Below are 22,981 nucleotides of genomic sequence, written 5' to 3'. Positions count from 1 at the left end.
AGACAAAGGAAACGAGAATCTGTGTTAAATTGCTTTGAATTTCATATTTTTTAAGTTATATGGCATAAACAGAAATCCACATATTATTTGAAAATACGCTTTTCATTGTATAAGAAACTATAGGTTGGATGAAAGTCGTTATATCAGCATTCGATTCTACGTAAAATTCTCTATAATTCCTGCGATGGTCTTTAACCTGCTATTATTTAAATGGAAATGATAGTAAAAATATCGAAAATAGCAAGAAATCACGCATTTTCACTTTTTCAATTCAATTTCTTTCAATTTTTATCACTCGGATAACAATAACATTCTCAAAAAATATGTATTTTGAGACAAAGGAAACGAAAATCTATGTTAAATTGCTTTGAATTTCATATTTTTTAAGTTATATGACATAAACAGAAATCCACATATTCTTTGAAAATACACTTTTCATTGCATAACAAAAAATAAAAAATTGGACAGAAACTATTATACAGCCATTTGATTCTACGTAAAATTATCTGCAATACCTGCAATTTTCAGTAATCTACAAATATTTAAACGTATATGTCAGTAAAAAAACTGAATGGTAATAAGCGTTCTATTTACAGTGACCACCAAAATATCACTAGAAGTTACTATAACTAGTGTTTGTTATGGATTTATAATAATTCACTCAAAGAACATATATTTTAATTGATATTTATATATATTATACGAGTTCATCTCATGTATCTTTACAAATAACAGTTTTCCATCAGAATTCACCTTCAGATTCTTATAATGCATCTTATAATCATCCAAGGTAAAATACACATCGATCTGTTTCTCTGAAATAAGTCCGGTTGTGTTTTTGAAAGTCTACTAACGTCACCATCAAAAACACAATGATTGTTTTACTGTAGGTTCACCAGTAAATAAGATTTGATCTCCTTCAAGGTCGGACAAGGTTTTACTTTGTACCAACCTTGATACATGAAAAATTTCAATTCACAAGTCGAACATGACTTCTTCGTTAAATCGGTTCTGAGACATAGTGCACGTAATGCATTAATTTTCATGTTGTAATTATCAATTATTAAAATGATTTTAAGAAATCGTTTGTTATTCCATAGTCAGCTGCGTTTAGCATTTGAATTACCCTTGACACAGATTGCATATTATCAAGCGAATACAAATGAATTTATGGTTGAGTTAAGATGGGGAATGATATGAGTGGTTGTTATTGATTATTTGTTCAACTTACCAATATATGGATAGTGTGTGTGCAAAGAACTCCTATGATAATAGTACCAAATAGTCCAACGAGGAGACCAGCACTTTTAAAGGCTCTGGGTATCGCTAGGATACCTGTTCCCAAGGAACTTTTCAGTAAATGGATCAATGCTCCTGAAAAACTAAAGAAAATACGGTTTTAATCAAAATTCAACAGTGTTTTCTAGAGCTATTTTAGAATTAACTCATGAAAATGATATAATAAATGACATATGTCCAGTATGACTACTTATATATTTGACAATTGAATAACTATAATAGGAAAGAGCTACTAACTATTCTTCGACCATTCTTCAGCATATTAACTCACATAGTTCTAATGAAACATTAAATTTTCTATGTTTGTGAGTTCGAAATTGGATTAAGAACAATTAAGATAGACACATTAGTACCATTAAATCTTAGAGATCTACCAGTTTCGTTGCATCTTGGATACTTGAAGTCTAATTGATCTTCATTACAAATGTCTGAACATATGGATTTAATTCTAGTAGCGCCATCTATGTGTCAGTCCAGGAACTTTTTTCAATTAACCTGTTATTACTGATGTTCATATCAAAATCAATGCCAAAAAACGAACGAAAAACACTTTCTTATATATTTAATTAAAAATCACCGCCGTTAGCTTTCTATCAATGATATTGAACCCTCCAAATCCGGCAGATAATGTCATTAAAAAGTAACCGGCCGGTATTTGGGGCACACATTTAACATGCAAATTTTTATAGACGTGATTACCTTCGGCTAGACGAAATTATTGTTTCAAATTCGTTTTAATAAACTAATGGCCCGTTTGAATGCGCTACAAATTGTAGGAAGCTCAAATAACTTTCGAGGGCTTTTTTATTAGTAACAACTGGAAAAATGCCCTCTATCGGAGTAGTTTTAACTGGTACATCACTGTCAGTATCTTTTTATAGGTGTCACAGTCTTTTTTTGGAGCTAATCGTACCTCTTTAAAATGATATGTTCTAGTAATTCAATTTAACAACATATTTCTAAGATTGAGCAATTTAGAAGATGATATACAGAAAAATGATGGATTGTTAAAATAAGGTTTACTGTTAAAAAATATCCGGAGATATGACCGAAATAACCTTTTTCAATCTGAATCTGTAATTTCAATATATTTATACGTCCAAAACCGAAATTACTTTTTCCCTAATTTTATATCTAAAATTTCCATTGTAGCTTCAGAACATCGGTAGCTCCATTTTTTCATTCAAATATTGACGAAGAGATGGGAAATAGTATTAATATAGAATAGTATTAGAACAACATTTTTTTTGGATATAAAAGAGATTTTAGTCTTCGCTTACCTCCAAACTCGCAAAACAATAAATTCAGATTATTATTCTAACCTTCTGGATCAGTCCAACACAAAAATCACCTTATTTGCTAGACTTATCTCCCTCTGAATTTTATCCCTTTTCATATCTCAAGAAACTCAAGTATAAATAATAATGAACGACAAAAAATCTTACTATATACACTCATATTTACCTGTTAGGATGGTCAAGAACTCGGTGTTCATAAGGATTGTAATCCTTCTGATCGATTTTTTCTATGTTGCCATTCTCCATGGGCACTTTAATCTGATCATTATTGGCCAAGGTAGCTCTGAAACAAAAACAAAACAAGTGCATCATATAAATATGTTAATACAGTCTTTCCTTTCTTTTTATAACCAGTTATTGAAAAAAAACACTGCGCCGCAGTGTTATCAGAAGAAATATCCCGTTAATTATGACGAGAATCCTAATCATTCATCAAAGAATTCGAATAATTGAACGGGGCTAGATAAAAAGGCGAATTAATTGTTTAATATGGTAGCGATAAGCTACACTCGTGTAAAATAACAATTTCGATGGATAATCGTCAGGATTTTAGAGATCAGTGATTTTTTATGATCGATCGTCAGTCAACTAATGACGAATATAATACTGATTATGAAATAGAAACGATTAGGTACTTATATAATTGATATTTCGATGAAAACAAAGGAATTATGGATCGAAATTATCGATATATAATTATATAATTATAAGATTTTAATGTTTTTACCTAGAAAATCCGTAGATAACCCTGAATATTTAATATATTAAACAATACGTGTATTTTCAAGCAAAATATCGCTTCTTGTTCAGAAAAAAACTGTTTGAAAAGATGGTGTTGTAGGAAATAATCAAGTATTTGAATAACCAACTGAATGAATTATCGTCATACCTTTTTAATGTTGTTACGTAGAGATCTCAGAGGTAACCACATATGTAATTTTATATAGACAATATATGAATATTTAAACAAATATAGCTTCGTATTCCTAAAAATTGGTTAAAATAGATGATGTTAAATATGATATATTGAACTCGATGAAACATAGTTGCAACAAGCTTCACATAGCATTTGAGCACCTACAGTCGCCTTTTTCTTGAACGTGAAGTAAAAAAAAATCAAAATTCCCACAAATGCTATTTACTCGGTACAAATTCAAGTATTTTCAAAGCACTGAAAAACAATTTTCTTCAATGATACATACTAAAGTGTGCACCTTACCAATGAGGCTTCAATATGAGTAAATTCTTTAAAATTAATTTATAGGCATATTTAAAATGAAAAAAAATATACTGAATACGAAACAAATCTTATATATTCTATTATATTAATATATTAATAATTTCGATTTTTTTAATATTGTTGAAAGATACTTACGTAGAACTGAAATCTTCTAAGGCAAAGGTAGAGGGATATTTGTCCTTTTCGGTCGCCATAACAACCTGAAACAATCGAAACCACCTGTTGAACACCAGCTTCAAATTTGGACTGTTACAACTTTGAACAGCCGCATACAGGCGCGTACATAAACCCGCAAGATCACCACATCTTTTGCATACGCTATAACAATCAAGTCAACAAACCTCACGGGATTCACCAGGTAAATCCGCACTGGTTTCGCCGCAGATCGATGACATATATCGACAGGGAGTTATCCCGATCGACGGGATTGAGTATTGAGCGCGTTCCTGCCGCGGCAGCTCGTTATAATTTCAATCAGTTTAACAAAATACTTCCTTATTATCATAATCAAGCTATTGCCATTCTTTCGCATTAAGTTCAACGATTTAATGGTCGACAATGTTATATATTTATAATTGGACGATTCGTCATCCTCGGACAAAGTTTTCTATTAACAAATACCGAAAAAAAACCTAGGAAGCGTGTTGGAATAATTCGACAACTATCTCTTTCTTGGAATTATGACGTACCACCGTATAGTAAACCATCATTGGGTTTTTTAATGACCTGTAATTTGATTACTGTCGCGTTCTTAAATAGAAACTCAGGAACCAATATCAATATTTGCCTTGAAACAATGAAAACACCAAAAAACGCTAGAACTATGAATTAATTTCAACGAGTTTTAGAGTGGATGTCACAACGCAATAAAAAGAATGTATTATTCGCCCGATAGGATTAATTTTAGGTCGATAAAAGGTAATATAAACAGGAAACAAAATGATTCAATCATTTGATTTCAAAGTTTAAAATTTAATATGAAAGAATGTTAAGTTAGAGCAGGGGGAACCTTGACTAGTTTCGTGTTGTCTCTTATAGGCCAGTTTGTTATATTCTCTCTAGTCTACATAGCAGAACTGTTAATTTCTCCTTCGACAGCAATTCTATTTTACTCAATGAGTAGAGTTTGCAATGTTGTGCCCAAAAATAGACACGAACCAACCAGAAACTCCTGATGGGTCCTTCTATTCTCTTTTATTCATTTCATTACTGTATTGTATGCTTTATGTGCTCCCACCAGCTGAAAGAAACAACATGCATTCTCACCTCATACTGGACTGACGCAACATTCAACTCATGACTTTCCTGACTTTTTGATATAAACGTTTTTTTTTCCTCAAAACTTAACTTGAAATTGAAAGAAGAAAAATTCAGAGACAGAAACGCAGAAATTAAATTTGTAATCTAAAAATATCAGATTTTATTAGCATAAAACTTGTGCTGCTTGAAGAAAAAACTGACCAGTAACACCTTTTTAATCGTTTCCGTGATAATTTTTATCATCAGTACATTTTTATTTGTGTTTCGACGGTATGACATTCTGAGTTCGGAAAATACAAGATACAGTCATAAACTAACGGTGTGATTAAAAATGCGTGGTGTAATAAATTCTGTAGCAACTTCAACAAGTATTATGTGCATATGATGCAGAAAAAATATCGATATTTTGTTCAGAAAATATCGATATTTTTTTAGCCGATATTTTTCGATATTCTTTCAGAATAAATTAAATACAATTTTTAGTAATATAAAATTAACACATATTAACTGCTTAATCACTATTATTTAAAAGATTTAGAAAAAATATATATATTTTTTAGGCTGATATTTCACTATTTTTTACTTTTCTTAAAAAAATCCATACACATTTTTTTTAAAATATCGATATTTGTAAACTTATTGCAAAAAAATATCGATAGTATTTTTTCTCCTATATATCAATATATCGATATTTTTTAGAAAATATCAAAAGCATATATCGATATTTTATTAAATATCGAAATATCGATATTTTTCGATGCCCAACACCCCTATTATGTGCGGTCACAAACACAGAAATTAAATTTATAAGTACTAAAGAGTACTAAAGAAGAAAAAATATATTTTTTTAGGCTAATATTTCACTATTTTTTACTTTTCTCAAAAAAATCGATACACATTTTTTTAAAATATCGATATTTTTTAGAAAATATCAAAAAGGATATATCGATATTTTTTTAAATATCGAAATATCGATATTTTTTCGGTGCCCAACACCCTTATTATGTGCAGTCACAAACACAGAAATTAAATTTATAACCTAAAAATATTAGAAGTACTAAAGAAGAAGTCCTAGTCTCCACAATAAAAAAATCTTATTTATTTTATACCCTGCCTAATATAAAGAATAAAGATAAGGTAGCTAATAATTAATTATTCAACTATTTGTAGTGAGAAAACGGAAATTTAAAGAAAATTAGGTCAAATTTAGTGTAATTATATTAATTACGACTCTTCTTTCATATCGATAGTTTATTTTGTAATAAATTTTACCTTTCAAACAATCTGGAAATGGGTTTCTTTAATTTTATACTATTTATATTGATATTCATTTTTTTTATGAATTTTTTTATTATACTTTATAAATTTCGTCTATTTTTAATCAAGTTAATATCAGGATGACATTGTGAATACCAGTATGTAGAATTGAACCAATATTGAACATATATGCATACATTCATCCCAGAAACACGTGAACACTTTGATATTTGTCCGATGTTGCAAACCCACTGAAAATTTCTCAAATTTTTAAAGTAAATATGTTGCAACCGTTCATGCTTTTGTTGAAAGTGAAATGAAAGGTCGAGATTTTCTCATTACGCGTAACGTAACACGTCCTTAATCAGGCCATTTTCTCGCTAGATTTTATCAGTCTCTATTTTTTTCCTTGTTATGAAACCAACAATAGAAAACAAACAATTTACCAGATAATTAACGCAAAACAGTCATCAAAAGAAGTTGAGTAACTATCGAAATACGTTTTGAAGTTATATAATTAGTTTACTATTAGTAGATGATGATGTGGTATTTATATATGGTCATTGAAACCTTAAATAAGATCAAGCTGTATATGTTTTTAAACAAATATAGGTGGGGTGCTTGCAATATATGTTGGTAAACAGGTGAAATATCATTGTAAACAAGTATCAAAAGAAAAAATATTTAGTTAACAGAAACACTGCTGTAGAATCATCCTACAACAAGTAATAGATCTTTTAACATATTTAGAGTTCTGTCATTTACTGACCAATTGTTCCATTAGAATTTTCTATCTTTATATTGAAAAGGATTTAAGCAGTTTACTAGCTGAGCAACATTTTGGCTGAACTTTTGGTTTCAATAAAGTGTGTGAACAAAATTCACAAAGCTTTGAATGTTTAGGTTTATGATCCTAAATCAGAACAATTATTTTTTAATTAGTTATATCATACATTAAATATGTTTAGTACTAATTAATTTACAATTGCGTAACGATGAGTATTGCTAATGTTTTTATTGATAAAATAACTTTGTTTTAACTGCGTTCGATTACTATTTGGTTTGATCTTTTAGTGCAACCCCATATTTACACCCCATAGGTCCAAATGGGCTTTATGATTGACTGATAAACCAATATCTTTAATTTTAGGCCAAGTTCTAGAGAGTATCTTTCGACTAACCAATACAGTTGCTTGATTTTGAGTCTAATTTGGTCTGCTTTTATCTAACATGATGTTTACAATTTGAGCCACCATCGAAATGGATACCAAAGTATTTAAATGAGTTTACTTGAGGAATCGGGCATCCGTCAAGTGATATAATTAGGTTTTTCCCATATCAATACAAAATTGATATGGACAAATTAGGAGCTACTAAGCTGTATTTTTCAGTCTCTAGTCCATTTATTGATCTTGTTGACTGCTACTGGCACTTTTTCGACAGTCTTACACAGATATCTATGTATAATGTAATGATCTGATAAATGTATCGTCGGCAAATGTTCCACGTACTGTTTCCTTTATTGTTATTGCAATATCAGCAATGTAGAATAGATACAGGGGTGGTCCTAAGATACTAAATTCTAGTAGTTGATAATAATTCATTTTGTAGGTTATTCCCAAATGTCATAACCGGTCAAACTCACAATCTTTTGACGTTCAGGAATATTACAGGGCAGTTCAGGGTTGTTTATATGATTCAGAGACTGTAGGGAAAACGAAATAAACCTTTATTTATTGAAGATATAAAAATAGGTTAAAGGGAGCTGATGACCAGGCTTGGGCAGTCGATGTGGTTACGTCTGAACTGAGTGCTGATCAGTCACAGAACGATCGGAAGTACCCTTCAATAATCTCTCAGATAAACATCTCGGGGTTGCCAGATATCCGTTATCGTGTACTAGTTGGCGTTGTAGACCACTCAAAGTTGCTACAGCAATAATTCTCTTCTTCGGGTGCCTTTTCAAAAACTCTATGGATTTGTACTGTTCTCATCGAACGACAAAACCTACTAAATAACCCAGTGTATGATCATCATGTAATATCTATAATTCTATTAGACCGTACCATGTAAATGCACAATATTGTATAATCTAGACTGTGTGTCTGTCTGATACAATATTAATTACATAAACAAAAGACAGTGCGGTTCGATAAACAGCAACTGGCAGCCATTTAAGTCCGCTGGTTTCGATTGAACCCAAACTGATGTAATTCTCTTTTCGGTCGGTGTGAAAGTAACTTAAACCATAATGATAACGCGTGATCTAGAAGTAGAACGGATGAGGTCCACTGAGTAGTATGAAAGAAAACTATTTTTGAATTTATAGAGAAAAATTTTGTTTGATTCAAATAACTTCAAAATTTTGCCCTCGGGGAATTAGAATCAGTCGAGGATTGTTGATTTTTAGCAGGATCCGTTGAGACTCTTGACTGATGTTCAAGAAATACTGTGTTGAAGACAAGGAATATTATATTGAAATGTTTTTTTTATATTTTTACAGAAAATCGCAATCGTTCATTGTCAGATCGAAGACTTTTTAGCTTACCCTCGTACATGTTATTTCTACAATCACTACAGTTCTTAATATTCCACTATTTTAGCAGAAAAAATAACAAATAAATAGACAACAATTTCGCATTATTTTTATAGCAATGTAGTAAATTAACACTAATAAGCTATTTGTTTTAATCCCTAACTAATTTACTTATTCTTGGGCTTAACATCTATGTCACTGTATTTAATGTGCACTGTGTTTTATTTTTTTTACCTCAGCTTGATTTTTTTTACATTTTTTTTTTAACATGTGACTTCCACCTGAGTTTTACATCTAGTCATTCCATTTCCATATCGTACTACTCGTTAATTTATATATACCAGCTTGGTTATTTTGTTGGTGAAATCAACGTGCGCTGATTTATTTTGATGCTCCATTTTTCTGTCCAGCATTGTGTTTCGGCAATAGCTGTTTCTAACTTTACGGCTTATTCAATGTTGTTATCTCCAATGGCTAGGGCTTCAGTGTTAGATGCAAATATGGCAACCTTCTCATTGAATGTAAGAAGAACTGGTCCCAATACACTTCCCTGTGATACACCTCCTTGTATTTTACTCAAGTTAGAATATACATCTTCTAGTTTGACTCTGAAATATCGGTGGGTTATAAGTGACACTAAAATTTTCGAAAATTAGTCAGGAAGAAGCATTTTAATCTTATGCTTTAAACCCTCATGCTAAACTTTATTTAAGGTTTAAGCAATATCTAAAAATACTGCAGAACAAACTTCATTTTCTGCTAGTAATCGCTCTATGACATTGATGATTATGTGAACATGATTGGTCGCGGAATGTTGTTTCTTAAAACCAAATTGTAGATCCGGAGTGAGATGATTTTCCTCAAGGATTGGTTTTATCTTTTCCAATAGAAGTTTTTCAAATAATTTGGATATTGTCAGACATAGTTCTATGCCAGGAATCATAATTACTTCAGCCACTTTTCACAGTTGTGGTATATATCGTAGTCCAAATGAAGTACTTATTAGGTTGATGATCTTAATTAGTGCTTTTCTTGGAAGTTCCTTTAATGTCTTCTCGCCAATAAAGTCAAAAACCAGGTAACTTTTTTATGCTAATATTTTTTAATTTTTCAACTTCAGCCAGGATGCCAAATAGGAATTGATTTAACATCATCAACTGTTTGGAGTTGAAACATTCTCTCCGAGTGGTCTGCAAATCTTGTGGCCCTCTCCTGATTATCTCTGATTATGTTTATCACTATTATGTTTATCGGATAGGTCCTTTTAAGGTTCTAGTAGCTCTCCACATCGAAGACATCACTAGCAGTATAAGCGTAAGTCCACGAAGAAAAATTCAAGAAAATTTATCTCAACTTTTCCAACAGTCAACCAAATTAACAAAAACTTAAACGATAACAAAAAAATCCAATAATCCTGGAAAGTATAGTTTTACGAAAGCTATTTTCTTTTCGCTCGATGAAAATCGTTTTCCACCAAAGAACGTTTGATGTATGAAGTAAGTAGCCGGAAGTCAAGGAGAACTAAATCCATCTAATTCAGCTGGGTGTTGAAATATTTCGTATTTTAAAGGACTGATTTTAGCAAGGATCCTTTAAATTAGGCCAAAATTTTACGAATTTATGCCATGAGTTCTGTATATCAAGCCATACTTTATCAAAGGCTTGGACCACTTCTAGAAATTTTGCAGAACTCTTCAGAGCATTCAGTTCATATTTAAATGAACCATTCCATTTACAAACCATTATTCTTGAAGGGATAAATTCACATTACACATTTATCATTTCACTATAAACCTCTATAGCTCTTTTCAGACCCTCAACAGTGGCCCCAAGTTCTCACTACAAGATGTTTAATTCTTTCGATTGTTGCAAATGGAAATACACATAAACAGTGGGTTTTCAGAACAGAACTGAACAGAAAACCTCGAGAGAATCTTATATCCGGGAACACACTTCAGGTCGATGATGAAAATAGGAAAATGTGTCGTGTATATACGGTAGTACCTTGACAGTTCATTTATTTCTTAAATAAATACATTGTTCATGTTGACGCAACTATGTCTCAATGGTTTTGCACTGTTAAATGAACGTGATATAATATTTACATTGTTCTGTTGTAAGTAAAACGGACATTTCTTTTATATTTAGTTACCTATGGTGCAATTTTTATGATGCTGGTGCAATTCCACGTAATAGACCACGAGATATTGTCACATTAGGGTCGTGAACTGTTTGGGAATCCAAAAAAATTCGACAGCAAATTAAGCTGTTGATTTAACAGTCTGCTAGCAATATTGTATATTGAGGACTGAAGAATTTGGAACTCAAAATAAACTAAAACTTCAATATTTAACAACTGTTGTGTTGGAAAATGATAAAATTAATGTTTTTATTTTTAAAATTTAATTTTAAATTCGGAAAAATATTTTTTGGCTTAATTAGTTTCTTTTTATTCAACATAATTCCCTTCAATGGTGATACACTGATTATAGCGACCCTCCAACTTTTCAATACCATTTTTGTAGTACGATTTGTACTTTGCTTCAAAATTGGCCTCAGTTTCGGCGATCACCTCTTCATTTGACGAAAATTTCTTCCCAGCGAGCATTCTTTTGAGATCTGAGAACAGGAAATAGTCGCTGAGAGTCAGATCTGGAGAATACGGTGGATGAAGAGACAATTCGAAGCCCAATTCATGGATTTTTGCCATCGTGCATGCGAAGCAGCACTTTCTTTTTATCAAATGCGGCCATTTTTCGGCGATTTCATCCTTCAAACGGTCCAATAACGCTATGTAATAGTCGCTGTTGGTGGTCCTTACTTTTTCTAGGTAGTCAATGAAAATTATTCCATGCGCGTCCCAAAATACTGACGCCATAACCTTGCCAACTGACTGTTGGGTTTTCCCACGCTTTGGAGCGAGATCATCGTGGGCAGTTCACTCGGATGACTGTCGAAATGAAAACTCGGGTTTATTATGCTTGATCATCTTCAAACACTGCTCCGACATCAACTCGTCGTGACTTCGCGCGGCACCCACTTTGCACAGAGCTTTCTCATACCCAAATATTCATGAATGATATGATGTACACATTTGATACCTTTAGAGTGTTTGCTATTTCATTCAATTTCAATTTACAGTCATTCAAAATTAATTTGTGGATTTTTTAAATATTTTCGTCGGTAACGATCTCTTTTGGGCGTCCACTGCGTTCACCGTCTTCGGTGCTCATTTCACCACGTCTAAACTTAGCATACCAATCCTTGATGGTTGATTTTTCTGGGGCAGTGTCCGCAAACTCGACATCAAGCCAAGTTTTTGCTTCAACTGTATCTCTTCCCTTCAAAAAGCAATATTGTATCAACACGCGATTCCTTTTTATCCATTTTTTTTGCACAGTAACAAAAGTTACTTCACTCAAAATGCTATAATTCACGAACTAATGAACCGACAACTGTCAAATTTATAGACGTATGTTTTGAAGGTTCGTGCTAACAAAAAATCATATAGATTTAATTCTAGTAGCGCCATCTATGTGTACGGCTCGGGACTTTTCAATTGACCCTTATATAAAATAATAATAAGGTCTCTATTTTTCAAGCTACAGCATTTGATATAAATATTATAAAAAGACCTTATTTGATAGAAAATCAATTAAAACAAATTAATTTAACATTTAGCATAGTATTCATTTCGTTTCTAAAATACCGAGACAGTGACATATGTGATATATCAGACAATAAAAATAAAATTTTGTTTGGAATAAATAATACTGAATATTTCAAAAGAAGAAAAAGACATGTATTAATTTAACACGAGATCATTAAAGAAAAGCGAATTAACACAAGTGAAATTTGTGTCATAACAAAACTGTCGAATATATGACACACACGTGGACATTTTTAATAAATATTAGTACATTAATTAAGCTTGAACCTTAATTAATAAAGTTTATATGCAACATCATTAAAATATTCTGCTTGGATCGGTGTGAGACTTGACATCTCATTTTAATTATACCATAAAAATAGTTTGGCCATAATTGTTTCGGAAGGATTTAATATTATCTCTTTCTCTTTGTACGTTACGCGTTTGTTGCAACACAAGTCAAGGAACATTAAACAATTCAAATAGCTTTGCAGTTTTTCCAAATTCTTTTCATCGAAATTAGAACGAGAAACTATTAAAAATGAATCAAAGTCGACTTTCACAATAATCTGTAACATTTGTTTTGTATTCGATGGGACTATAGCTCTTTTGTTAATACAAAAAGCATTAATAATAATAGTGATATGTTCAACTAAAAATAGAATTTTACTTGTTAAACAAGTTTGTTGCATTTATATTTTTGCATCGTGTACTTTTCGTTTATTGCATATTTGATACTTTAATATTGATAATCGTTTAAGGCAGATCAAAATTACTTTATTTTTGATAAGACAATTAACTAACAGTTTCTAAGATTGTTATGAAGTTGCTATGTTATCAAGATATCTTTAAAATAAAGCACTGCAAACAAATATTAGCTAAAATATTTTATAGCCCCATCTTTTGATCGATTGCAATTAAAACAATACTGTTTTCACAATATTAACCTGATATCTTCACAAATACTTCTGTCCAAGCTGTAATTAAAATTTAAAAAAATCACAATGATTCAGTTTTAAAAGTTTTCCTGAAAATATCTATCTCAAAATAAACTAATTTTATCATAATTATATCACAAATAAAAGCATTTTAATGCAAAAATTAAAGAAATAACATTCTTTTTATCCGAAATTAACAATTTCTGATATACTTTTAAAAATTCATTATATATTCAAGGAAAATTAAAATAGGTGTGGGCATAAACATTCATATATCAAATGAAATTTTAAAAAATTTAGCTAAAAAAATCGTTATTTTGAACCTCTGGTTCCTAATACTACTCTAGACCAGTTTTTTTTTCCAAAAATACCCCAAAATCACAACTGAAATATTAATCATTACTCAGCAGTACTAACTACTTTTAATATACTAGTGATAAGAAAACTTAAATCAATTTTAATTTTAAAAAAACCAATGCCATAACATTTAAATACATTCTGTATAGAGATAAACAATAACAAAATGTAAAAAAGTCATTGGGCATTAAATATAACATATTTTCCACTGTGTTTTTTCTTAAAACAAATGATTATTAAATATTTTCATGAAAACAAAAGACAAAAAAATCACAAATACATATTTGAAATTAATTAATACCGTACAAAAGCAAACCACAACAAATATAACCCATATTAAACATATGTACTATATGCTAAACTTTTAAGTAAGTATTCTTGTACCAGAGTGTGTAGGCGAAATTATTTTATTAGCTCCTGTGACAAAATGCAATTCATCGCTATTAAGAGAACGAATGTCTGAGTATGTCTTTTATTTATTCAACATTTTATTGTTGTTTTCACTGAATCCCCAATATAACATAATTTTTTGTTGGCTTCTGCTGCTTATAATTTAATAGCATTAGCTAATATTACTCTTTTAGAAAGCAAATCATAATTAAGGCTGTACGTTTTATCGTATAACCGCCAGCAGACACAATGAAAACACGCTTTTCCCTTTTTTAGTTAATATATAAATAAATGTTTAATATACGAGTTAATGACATTTTTGTCAAAACCAATTTTTGCACTTTCGCAGAATATCTGTAAAAATTTAATCAAATAGTGCATATTATAGATTAACTTAACAGAAACTTATATAGTATTTGGTTTTAAATTATTTTTTAAAACATCCAGGATACTAATCAAAAGGGCCATTATTGACAAACGAACTATTTATAATTAAATTTGACACAAACCTGCAGATTATTTCATTTTCTGTTAGTTTTAGAACTTTATAAACTAGCATTAATGATAATCTAGTAAACCAGCAGTGAAAAAAAAAACACATTTCAATTATGTGACAATGTAAATGTGACAGAAAACTGAATATAGTTTTTGGATACATATCAAACTATCCAGAGGGTTGTGTTTCATTTACATTTGACATAGAATAACTTTTTTAATATATCACAAATAGTGGTGACCATAATCATAATCGAGCAGGCTGCGATTAACAAAAAGAACTATTTCTAATCAAACGTGACACAAACCTGTGAGTAAGTATTTTAAGTTTTGTCAAGGGGTTGCGTAAAAACGCCGTTATGACATTCGCACGGCCCGTTTGGCGTCTACGACGAAGAAACCCACTGACACAATAAAGCACAGACGCCAAAATATATCAAAAGGCGATCTCGAAAGCGACGTTAAGGTTGTGGCGCGAACAGGTAACGAGTCGGTAAAAGTAGGAGCGCGTCCGCGAACTGTATGCAGACGTACTAAATGGTGGTACCTGATACATGGCTTATAACTAGTTATTACGCGCAAAATTCGACCTCCAAAACCATTTGCCAGTGATGATCACAAGGGCTTCCTTGTATAACGACTTGTAGCTGTCATGAAGGATCAAAATTAATTTCTTATTCCATCATATCCCACAAATTAGATAACATATACATGAACATTTTCTTGTAGGCGTCACTCCTTATAGTACAGACAAAACATTACAACCTTAACAACGGCAATATAAACATACAAAAACAAAATATTCAACATAAGAAAAATTAACATCAATGTATTCACTAAAAATATTTATTATACCATAACCACGGTAATATCTACATTCTGTCGCGATTTTATTCAACATGTTCAACACTTTATTTATTACTTTAGATCATCAATACCCACCTCTTTTGGAACGCACAATACTTGTAAAACCTAAAGATAATTTGAATTTGTATGTTTTATTTCGTTTAGGGATAATGCAGGCAACCAATAATACAGTATGTTTATCTTTGAAGTGTTACACGCTAAGTGAGGTTAACAAGTTTTGATCTATTTTTTCTTTGGGATTAGTGAATGTTTTCGAAAAAATTGTGAAAAAAATTTATCTGTTAAATATCGTGTCGAGAGAAAATTAAGTAATGCGTCGATGAGGTCATCTCAAGCGTAACGTCTGTGGTTTATTCTAAGGTTATGTGTTTTGTAAATTTTCTTTAATATTATTATTACAAATAATACAAACATGTTAACAAGAGGCCATATAACTCTTAAAAGGGTTTTGTTTATGAGTGTGATTAAATCTAATGGTAACCAGAATGGTAATGACATAACATTGGTAAAGTTTCACATGAGCTTGTATTATTTTGTTTCCAGTTATTAAATATCACCAATTTAGTGGTGAAGAAAAGGTATTTTCAAAATTAGAACGAGGATTGAAGAAGTATTTTCATAAAGGCTATACAGTCTCAAAGGAAAGCAAGCCACCACCACCTATTATACCTAAAACAACAGTTGATATTAAAACTGACAATAAACCAGTTGTAGATAATATCCAACCAGTACTTAAAGTTATTGCTCCCAATATTACATCTGAAGAGAAAATTATTAAAGAACAACCATTAGATACAGAGAAACCTAAGCGTCCAGCTGAAAAACAGACTATAACCACAAAATTGAAGGAGAAAATAATAGGTACTGTTACTGCTTCAGCAAGTGATGATACCAAAGAACAGATCTGTAAGTATTGGTGGTTATTGTATAACTTGTGATAAAACATCACTGTTTGTCTAGTAAAATCTCAACAGAAAAAACGCAAGAGGGTTGATCTAACAGCACAATCATTAGAAAGAAACTTTATAACACCAGTTAGAGCAATGTCAGACTTCTTGTTGAAGCCCTCTGACTTGGAGTCTTTACCAAAAACCAAGCGCAGATCACCATATGAATCTGAACCACCAATCACTGTGTATTGGAGGAAAGATGTTGAAGCTAAAGCTTTGGAGGTGTGGGGCTCCAGGGAGAATTTACAGAAGGAACTCATTAAGAGAGATATAGAAAAAAAGAAATACCAGCAAAGTATGTTGTTCTCTTGGTTTACTTGATGTGTTTGACTTTGTATTTGTTTTTTTGTTTTAGATATATTTACGGTCAAAAGGAGACTTAGGGATTTCAGGCGGGAGTTGGGAAAATCAGCCAATGTTATTGAGAATGAGAGTGAGTCTGGACTAATGGGGAGATCTGGTAGAGTTGTTCTTACTGCTGTAGCTATGTATGCAGGGTTTTTGTTAAAAACAGTGAGATTTCACATCGATCTGTTTCAGAAATGGCACCAACTGTCTGTTTAAGTTTTTTGCTTGGCTGTACACTGGATCACACAGCATGTTCTCTGAATGTATACATTCCTTAGCTGACACCATCAATCAACTGATTCTGGCATATGGAATACACAAGTCAGTTCAGGTAGTTGTCTTCTTTTTGAGATATAAAGCATATACTTCAGGTCTTGATATTGTAGATTGCAGATTCCTATCACCCATATGGATACAGCAATATGAAATATGTGGCCTCATTGATTTCTGGTGTTGGAATATTCTGTGTTGGTACCGGTCTGTCCTTCTATCATGGTATATCTGGATTACTGAATCCTGCTCCTATAGAAGACTTTTTTTGGGCAAGCTTATTTGATGATGTGATCCAATGAGAATCTATGTTTGCTTTTTGCAGGCCTACTGTATATTGGGAGGCTCTCTGGTATCTGAAGGAGCAACCTGGCTGGTTGCTTTTAATTCTATAAGGAAGGGTGCCAGAGATATTAATATGTCTGTTAAAGATTACAGTAAGTGAGGTACACCTCTTTTATTTAGGGCCTGCATTTATCATCTCTATTAATAACATGAATGAGTTTTTGTTAGTTTTCAGAGGGCAGGATCCAAGTGTTAATGTCGTCCTGCTGGAGGACTTTGCTGCTGTTGTGGGTGTGATTTTGGCCGGTGGTTGTATGGGTATCTCATCCTTGACCAACAATCCCATCCCAGATGCTTTGGGGTCCCTTCTTGTTGGTTGTATATTGGGTTCTGTAGCTTCATTCATTATCTACACGAACGTAGCGGCTTTAGTCGGTCGGTAAGGATCGTTTTCGATGATTCATCAAAGAGTACCGTGTGTTTTTATAATTCTCTAGTCGGGTACGTGCGAATCTAACACCTGTTCGTAAATTTCAAGGTCACGCGTCGGGATTATCGATAAAAACGTCACAGTACTTGTTGCCCCGTACGATATTCTTTGATTTGAACTAACACGTTACCCGTTAAATCATCAGCTCCATTCCCGAGGAGAATTTGGAGAAGATCAACGCGGAACTGGAGAAGGACGTCATGATCCGGGCGATTCACGACGTCAAGGGCATCGACATGGGAAACTATCTGGTCCGGTACAAAGCCGAGTTGGATTTCGACGGTCGCGAGCTCACCAGGTCGTACCTGGACAAGCAGGACTTGAACGAGCTATTGGAGGTGCGACGTTAGGCGACTATAAGTCTATTTTCCACTCCGGATGTGTTGTTTTTGCAGGAAATCAGGAAGCTGGAGAATATAGATCAACTGGAGGAGTTTATGCTAAAGCACGGCGAGAACATAGTCGACTTGATGGGTGGCGAGATTGATCGGATTGAGATGAAACTGCGCGTAAGTACCACGCGATGATACGGGATATTTATATATATAGGTCATCTTTGGTTATTATTGCAGAAAAAGCATCCCGAAATAAGACACTGTGATTTAGAAATCCTGTAATTAAGCAACCGTTTTATTTGATAAGTAAATTATCTACTTTTTTTTGTTTCGGATGAAGTTCAGTATTTGCTACTAATTTATTTCTCACAAATATATACCCTCGATTGTTTATATTTATTATATATCTACAAGAAGAAAATTGTTTTATTTGCTATACTTGAAATACAGATTATTACTACGCTACGTTGTTTTTTTTTTGTTATGAAAAATTAAAGGGAACTATCCTCTGTCATTGCAAGTATTTGGGGTAACAGGGAATCGGACCGTAACACCTTCGTTTTTTCTTTAGGTTGGTGGGACATGCTTTGCCTCCGTTCTGGGCGGGTCTCTTGATCATCCTGAATCGTTCCTCCACTCCTATCCCACAGGTAGCGCTGCACTGGCTCCAGGGACTCCAGGGTGTGACCATACAGTCGATTGCTTCGCCGAAACCATCGAAACTGGATTGAATGAAGTTAGGGGCTACTCTGAACCCATCGGTTTGTCTGGGGACTGTTCTTGGTGGAGTGACTGGTGCTGGCGCATTTCCGATTAGGGCATCTGTCGGATAGGGAATTCATTGCTAGAATCTGTTACATTATCAATCCACGTTACATTACCTCTAACAACGGAGCAAGATTCCATACAATCCCCCGACGTTAAGAAGTTATTTTTGTTCCCTCTACATCCACCATAGACGAAGGGAACACACATTAACTTTTCGGTATCAAAGTACCATCTGTTGTAATATCCTTGGCAGGGTCCTTGATCAGACGTTTGCATACACACAACTAGAAATGGAAAAAGACTGTCTAAATTTAATTTAGAACCAATAATGATGTTTAGGTTCATAGGTTAACGGTTTTAATTATTTATCAACCTCGTGACGAGTAATTATCAATTTTTTCATTCTTAATTGACTTGGTTTCTTTCGATAAAGCGGGACAATAGTAAACATGGCTTTGTTTACCTTTTGCTGTTGCCATATCGAACGTACAATCAGGTGTGTCCATGCAGGGCTGTTGTTGGATTAATTCGACGCGTCCTTGACATTTGGTTTGCAGTTCCGGACTCACCATCAATAGTTTGGTTCGGAATTTGACACCTTTGCCGCAGGAAGCGCTGCAGGGGCTCCAGTCACTCCAGTCGGTGGTGGGACACATGGGATCTTTGACTTCGACGGATGTACACTGCGGTCCCATACATTTTTCCTTCTCGACTGGTCAAGATACTCATTGGAATTGGTGGTTTAACGAATTATGGTTGATATATACCTGTAGTTATATGAGGACATTTCTTTCTACCCATGTTATCCAAGAAGAACCTCGACCTCATTTTAAAACCGACGCCGCAGGTTTCGGAACAAGTCGACCAGCTTCCCCAGGGACCCGTCGAACATACTCCCTCGGCAGCACCATCGAAGTTCTCCAGAGGGACGACGTCTTCCCTGGATTCATCTTCATTGTTTTGACTGAAACAAATATCGTGTTAGCTTTGAGTGGGTACTTCTTGGTTGTCCGATTACCCTTCGCATTCTGGAACGTCGGCAACGCACATTTCCTTGGAGATTAACTGTCGGTTACACTCGAACATCTGAGCCTTTTGCGGGATTACGTATTCTCGAGTCCGCATCCTCAGTCCCTTACCACAAGTTACCGAGCACGCGCTCCATGAAGTGTACTCGGTTACGGCACATTCAGCTAGAAATATCTGGATTTGAATATCTGAAAGAGTGTGGTTATTACTTCACCTACGTCTGGAGACTTCTTCGGTATTTTCGCTGACGTCCACCTGGGCGGTAAGGAAACTTTCGTCGCACTGTCTCGGGATGACTTTTTCTCGTTTGAAGTATAACCTAGCCAGCGGATTCATCTCGTCCTTTCTGGGGTCATAAAATGGTGCTCTGGGATCTTCCGGATATTTGGTGGTAATACGGTACATTTTTTCTCTGGGCGATGTCTCGGCGTTCGGTGACTGAAAGTCCGTGATATCACTGATCTGACAGGGGATTTACCGTGTATGTTCGAACCTTACCATGTACGTTATACCACTGTCAGTACCCGCATCGTACGGGAACAAATCCACGACTAAATTCTCAATCCAAGTACAGTTCTTCAGGCATAAATTAAGACCGTTCACGCCAACAACCCAATCCGGAGAGGGTCCTGAAAAAAACCCACGAAATTATGGGGAAACGGTCAGGTAGCAGATGATAACGGACCAAACATGGATGCCAAAGACACTAGGTGATGTTTCCTGTCCACCTTAAAGTTAGTGCTGGTGTTGGTGTTCACCTGGGGATACCACAGACCAGCGGCTTTGATTATCGTACGGATGTAGCGTGTACTGGCCCTCAGCTCTGTCTCCATCAAGCGGACCGAGCCCCATTCGGCTAAGCTTCGGAAACCTTCCGATGCGATCTGGCCTTCGCCCCAGAAGGTGAAGTTTCTCTCATGCGAAGCCCCGATGACATCAGAAAAGTGCGTCAGCCACAACGAGGAGGGAAAGTCCTTGGGATGGGTGCCCGTCGACCAGAGACCCTCGAAGATAACCTGGGGAATAACGAGGGTTAGTTTGGGGTGGATTTAAGACGAATGGTGATGTCTACGTACACTGTACTTGGCTTCGTCGCAGGAACAACAGTCGTTCTCGTCGAATTTGATGTCCTTATCGGTTTGTTCGCAGAAGGTTTTGCTCAAGCCTCCGTCATCCGCGTACCAGTGTTCAGCATCCTCTAGTACCATCGCCCTATACAAAGAAACTGAGCCATGTCGGTGATATTTCAAACTTCACCTACTTCATTTTACCTGAAGGTGACACAACCGGAACCTGGAGGTGGTGCCGCCCACATGAAGAACACCTCGGTTTTCAGCTGTGCGTTGCGTTCGGAAATAGTATTGACACATTCCTCGTTGAAGGTCGTCGAGTTATCCCCGTAGAGTTGAAAGCTTCCAACGCTTTGAGGCGATATATTTTCGGGGTCTTTGGAGGACTGCACGTTTATGATGAACCTCTGGAATTGCTGCACTTCCGGAAGCCTTTTGGTACCCATGAGGTACACTGAAAAATATCTCGACGTTACCACCGAAAATTCCCATAACCATCACCGCTACTTACAGGTATACAATTTTCCAGGCACATATTTACTAGGGTTCTCGTTCACCTTAATCTGGTAACCATTATCGCCAGGTATCTTGTCGTATCTCGAGTGATATATACTGGGGATACGCGGACACTGTCCGTTGACACACACAACGACCAGGGCAAGTACCGCGAAGTACTTCCACATCCTGAAAATACCCCTACTTCGTGCACCCAACACTGTCTCAAACTGGACTTCTTTCTGCGTCAAGTATCGACCGCGTACGATGTGATATTTGACCTCTTTTTTATCTGTAAACAATGTCTCGGGCTATTGCTTCAAAAAAGATATGATATTGATATCGTCTTCTCAATAAACCCACATTTTACAGGATGTCTAAATTTAAATGTTATGTGATAATAGGAGTGACTTAAGATTACTCGGAAACAGCGGTTAATAAGCGGAGAAAATTTATCACTTTAAGTGTATTAAATTTTGTTTATTCCTAGATGTGTTCGCCAAATATTGCCATATTAAGAAGAATATTAGAACTGTTTTTACACCATTTGTGATCTTTAATTAAGAGTAAATATACAATAAAATCATCAAATATTTATAAATATTTCGAACATCAATGAATTTGTTACACAATAATGTCTAATATGAACATACATGATCATTAATTGTTTAATTTATTTAACATAAAATCTATATTCACATATAGGAAATAACATAGTTAATCTATATATTAATAGAGGGCGCCTATTTGTTATTGGGACAAGTTTTGGTTAAAAATATATATAGCAATGTTTCTATACGATTTTTAACAAGTCGTTCATAAGTTTTAACATAAAAAAAAAATTAAATAAAATACTTAAATCGATATTAGTTTTGTAATAACTATTAAATATCACCATGTGTATTTTTAGTTGCATTCACACAAACCAAAGATTATTCAAAATAATCGGCATAGTTACATACTATTATTTTAAAATAAGTATAAGAACAAAACAGGTCTATAATATAACTAATATCGTAAAATAAACAAAATGTAGAACACGTTGACATAGACTCATTAAGAGTTAGTGTCATTGTTATAGGTTTTTCTGTTAAGGGATTCAAAATTTGGTGTATCATTGGTTGCATAGATCAGGTAGAATGTATATTAAGAAATGAAAGACGTTGATTTTATTTTGAAATATATTTATTTGTTGCATAATTGTAACGTCACAGCCTAAACCTTTTCTTTTTTAGGCATCGGTAACAAAATAATGACCTTCTTATCAGTTTCAGTTTTTCGAATTGCTTCTACTCGGTTTATTATTGAGAACGTTGAATCGAACCGGTCGTATAAGGAACACAAAAACGCGCGTA

At 33.8% G+C, this 22,981-nt stretch overlaps 3 protein-coding genes across 3 annotated transcripts in view; 1 reads left to right on the top strand and 2 right to left on the bottom strand.

Annotated features, from left to right (window-relative positions):
* Positions 1 to 15,253, bottom strand: part of LOC143205101 (proton-coupled amino acid transporter-like protein pathetic) — a 33,262-nt gene extending 18,009 nt beyond the window's left edge. Inside the window, exons 1-4 of the mRNA XM_076418178.1 lie at positions 15,028 to 15,253; positions 3,973 to 4,037; positions 2,764 to 2,880; positions 1,232 to 1,382 (exon numbers count right to left, since the gene is read on the bottom strand). Of these exons, the coding sequence (XP_076274293.1) occupies positions 1,232 to 1,382; positions 2,764 to 2,880; positions 3,973 to 4,031 (327 nt within the window). The 5' untranslated portion in view covers positions 4,032 to 4,037; positions 15,028 to 15,253. The remainder of the gene's footprint in view (positions 1 to 1,231; positions 1,383 to 2,763; positions 2,881 to 3,972; positions 4,038 to 15,027) is intronic.
* A 494-nt stretch (positions 15,254 to 15,747) lies between these two features.
* ZnT49B (solute carrier family 30 member 9) lies at positions 15,748 to 18,729 on the top strand. The gene is made up of 11 exons (XM_076418177.1): positions 15,748 to 16,074; positions 16,130 to 16,492; positions 16,547 to 16,831; positions 16,892 to 17,024; positions 17,077 to 17,215; positions 17,271 to 17,426; positions 17,480 to 17,591; positions 17,668 to 17,878; positions 18,075 to 18,267; positions 18,325 to 18,438; positions 18,502 to 18,729. Exons 1-11 carry the CDS (start codon positions 15,999 to 16,001, stop codon positions 18,544 to 18,546), a joined length of 1,827 nt encoding a protein of 608 aa, XP_076274292.1. The 5' UTR covers positions 15,748 to 15,998; the 3' UTR covers positions 18,547 to 18,729.
* Positions 18,642 to 22,352, bottom strand: fat-spondin (extracellular matrix protein f-spondin). Its single transcript, XM_076418175.1, has 11 exons — positions 21,643 to 22,352; positions 21,333 to 21,585; positions 21,138 to 21,273; positions 20,747 to 21,077; positions 20,560 to 20,690; positions 20,280 to 20,499; positions 20,051 to 20,225; positions 19,800 to 19,996; positions 19,496 to 19,744; positions 19,146 to 19,316; positions 18,642 to 19,086 (listed from the first exon to the last, which is right to left on the bottom strand). The coding sequence occupies exons 1-11, from the start codon at positions 21,812 to 21,814 to the stop codon at positions 18,776 to 18,778; spliced, it is 2,346 nt and encodes a 781-aa protein (XP_076274290.1). The 5' UTR covers positions 21,815 to 22,352; the 3' UTR covers positions 18,642 to 18,775.
* Between the last annotated feature and the right edge of the window lie 629 nt (positions 22,353 to 22,981).

This window comes from Rhynchophorus ferrugineus, unplaced genomic scaffold (genome assembly GCF_030347505.1).
Source record: "Rhynchophorus ferrugineus isolate W39M unplaced genomic scaffold, kcgeb_rfMv2 rfM11, whole genome shotgun sequence".
Lineage (NCBI taxonomy): Eukaryota > Metazoa > Arthropoda > Insecta > Coleoptera > Curculionidae > Rhynchophorus > Rhynchophorus ferrugineus.
This window is presented reverse-complemented; position numbering and strand designations above follow the sequence as displayed.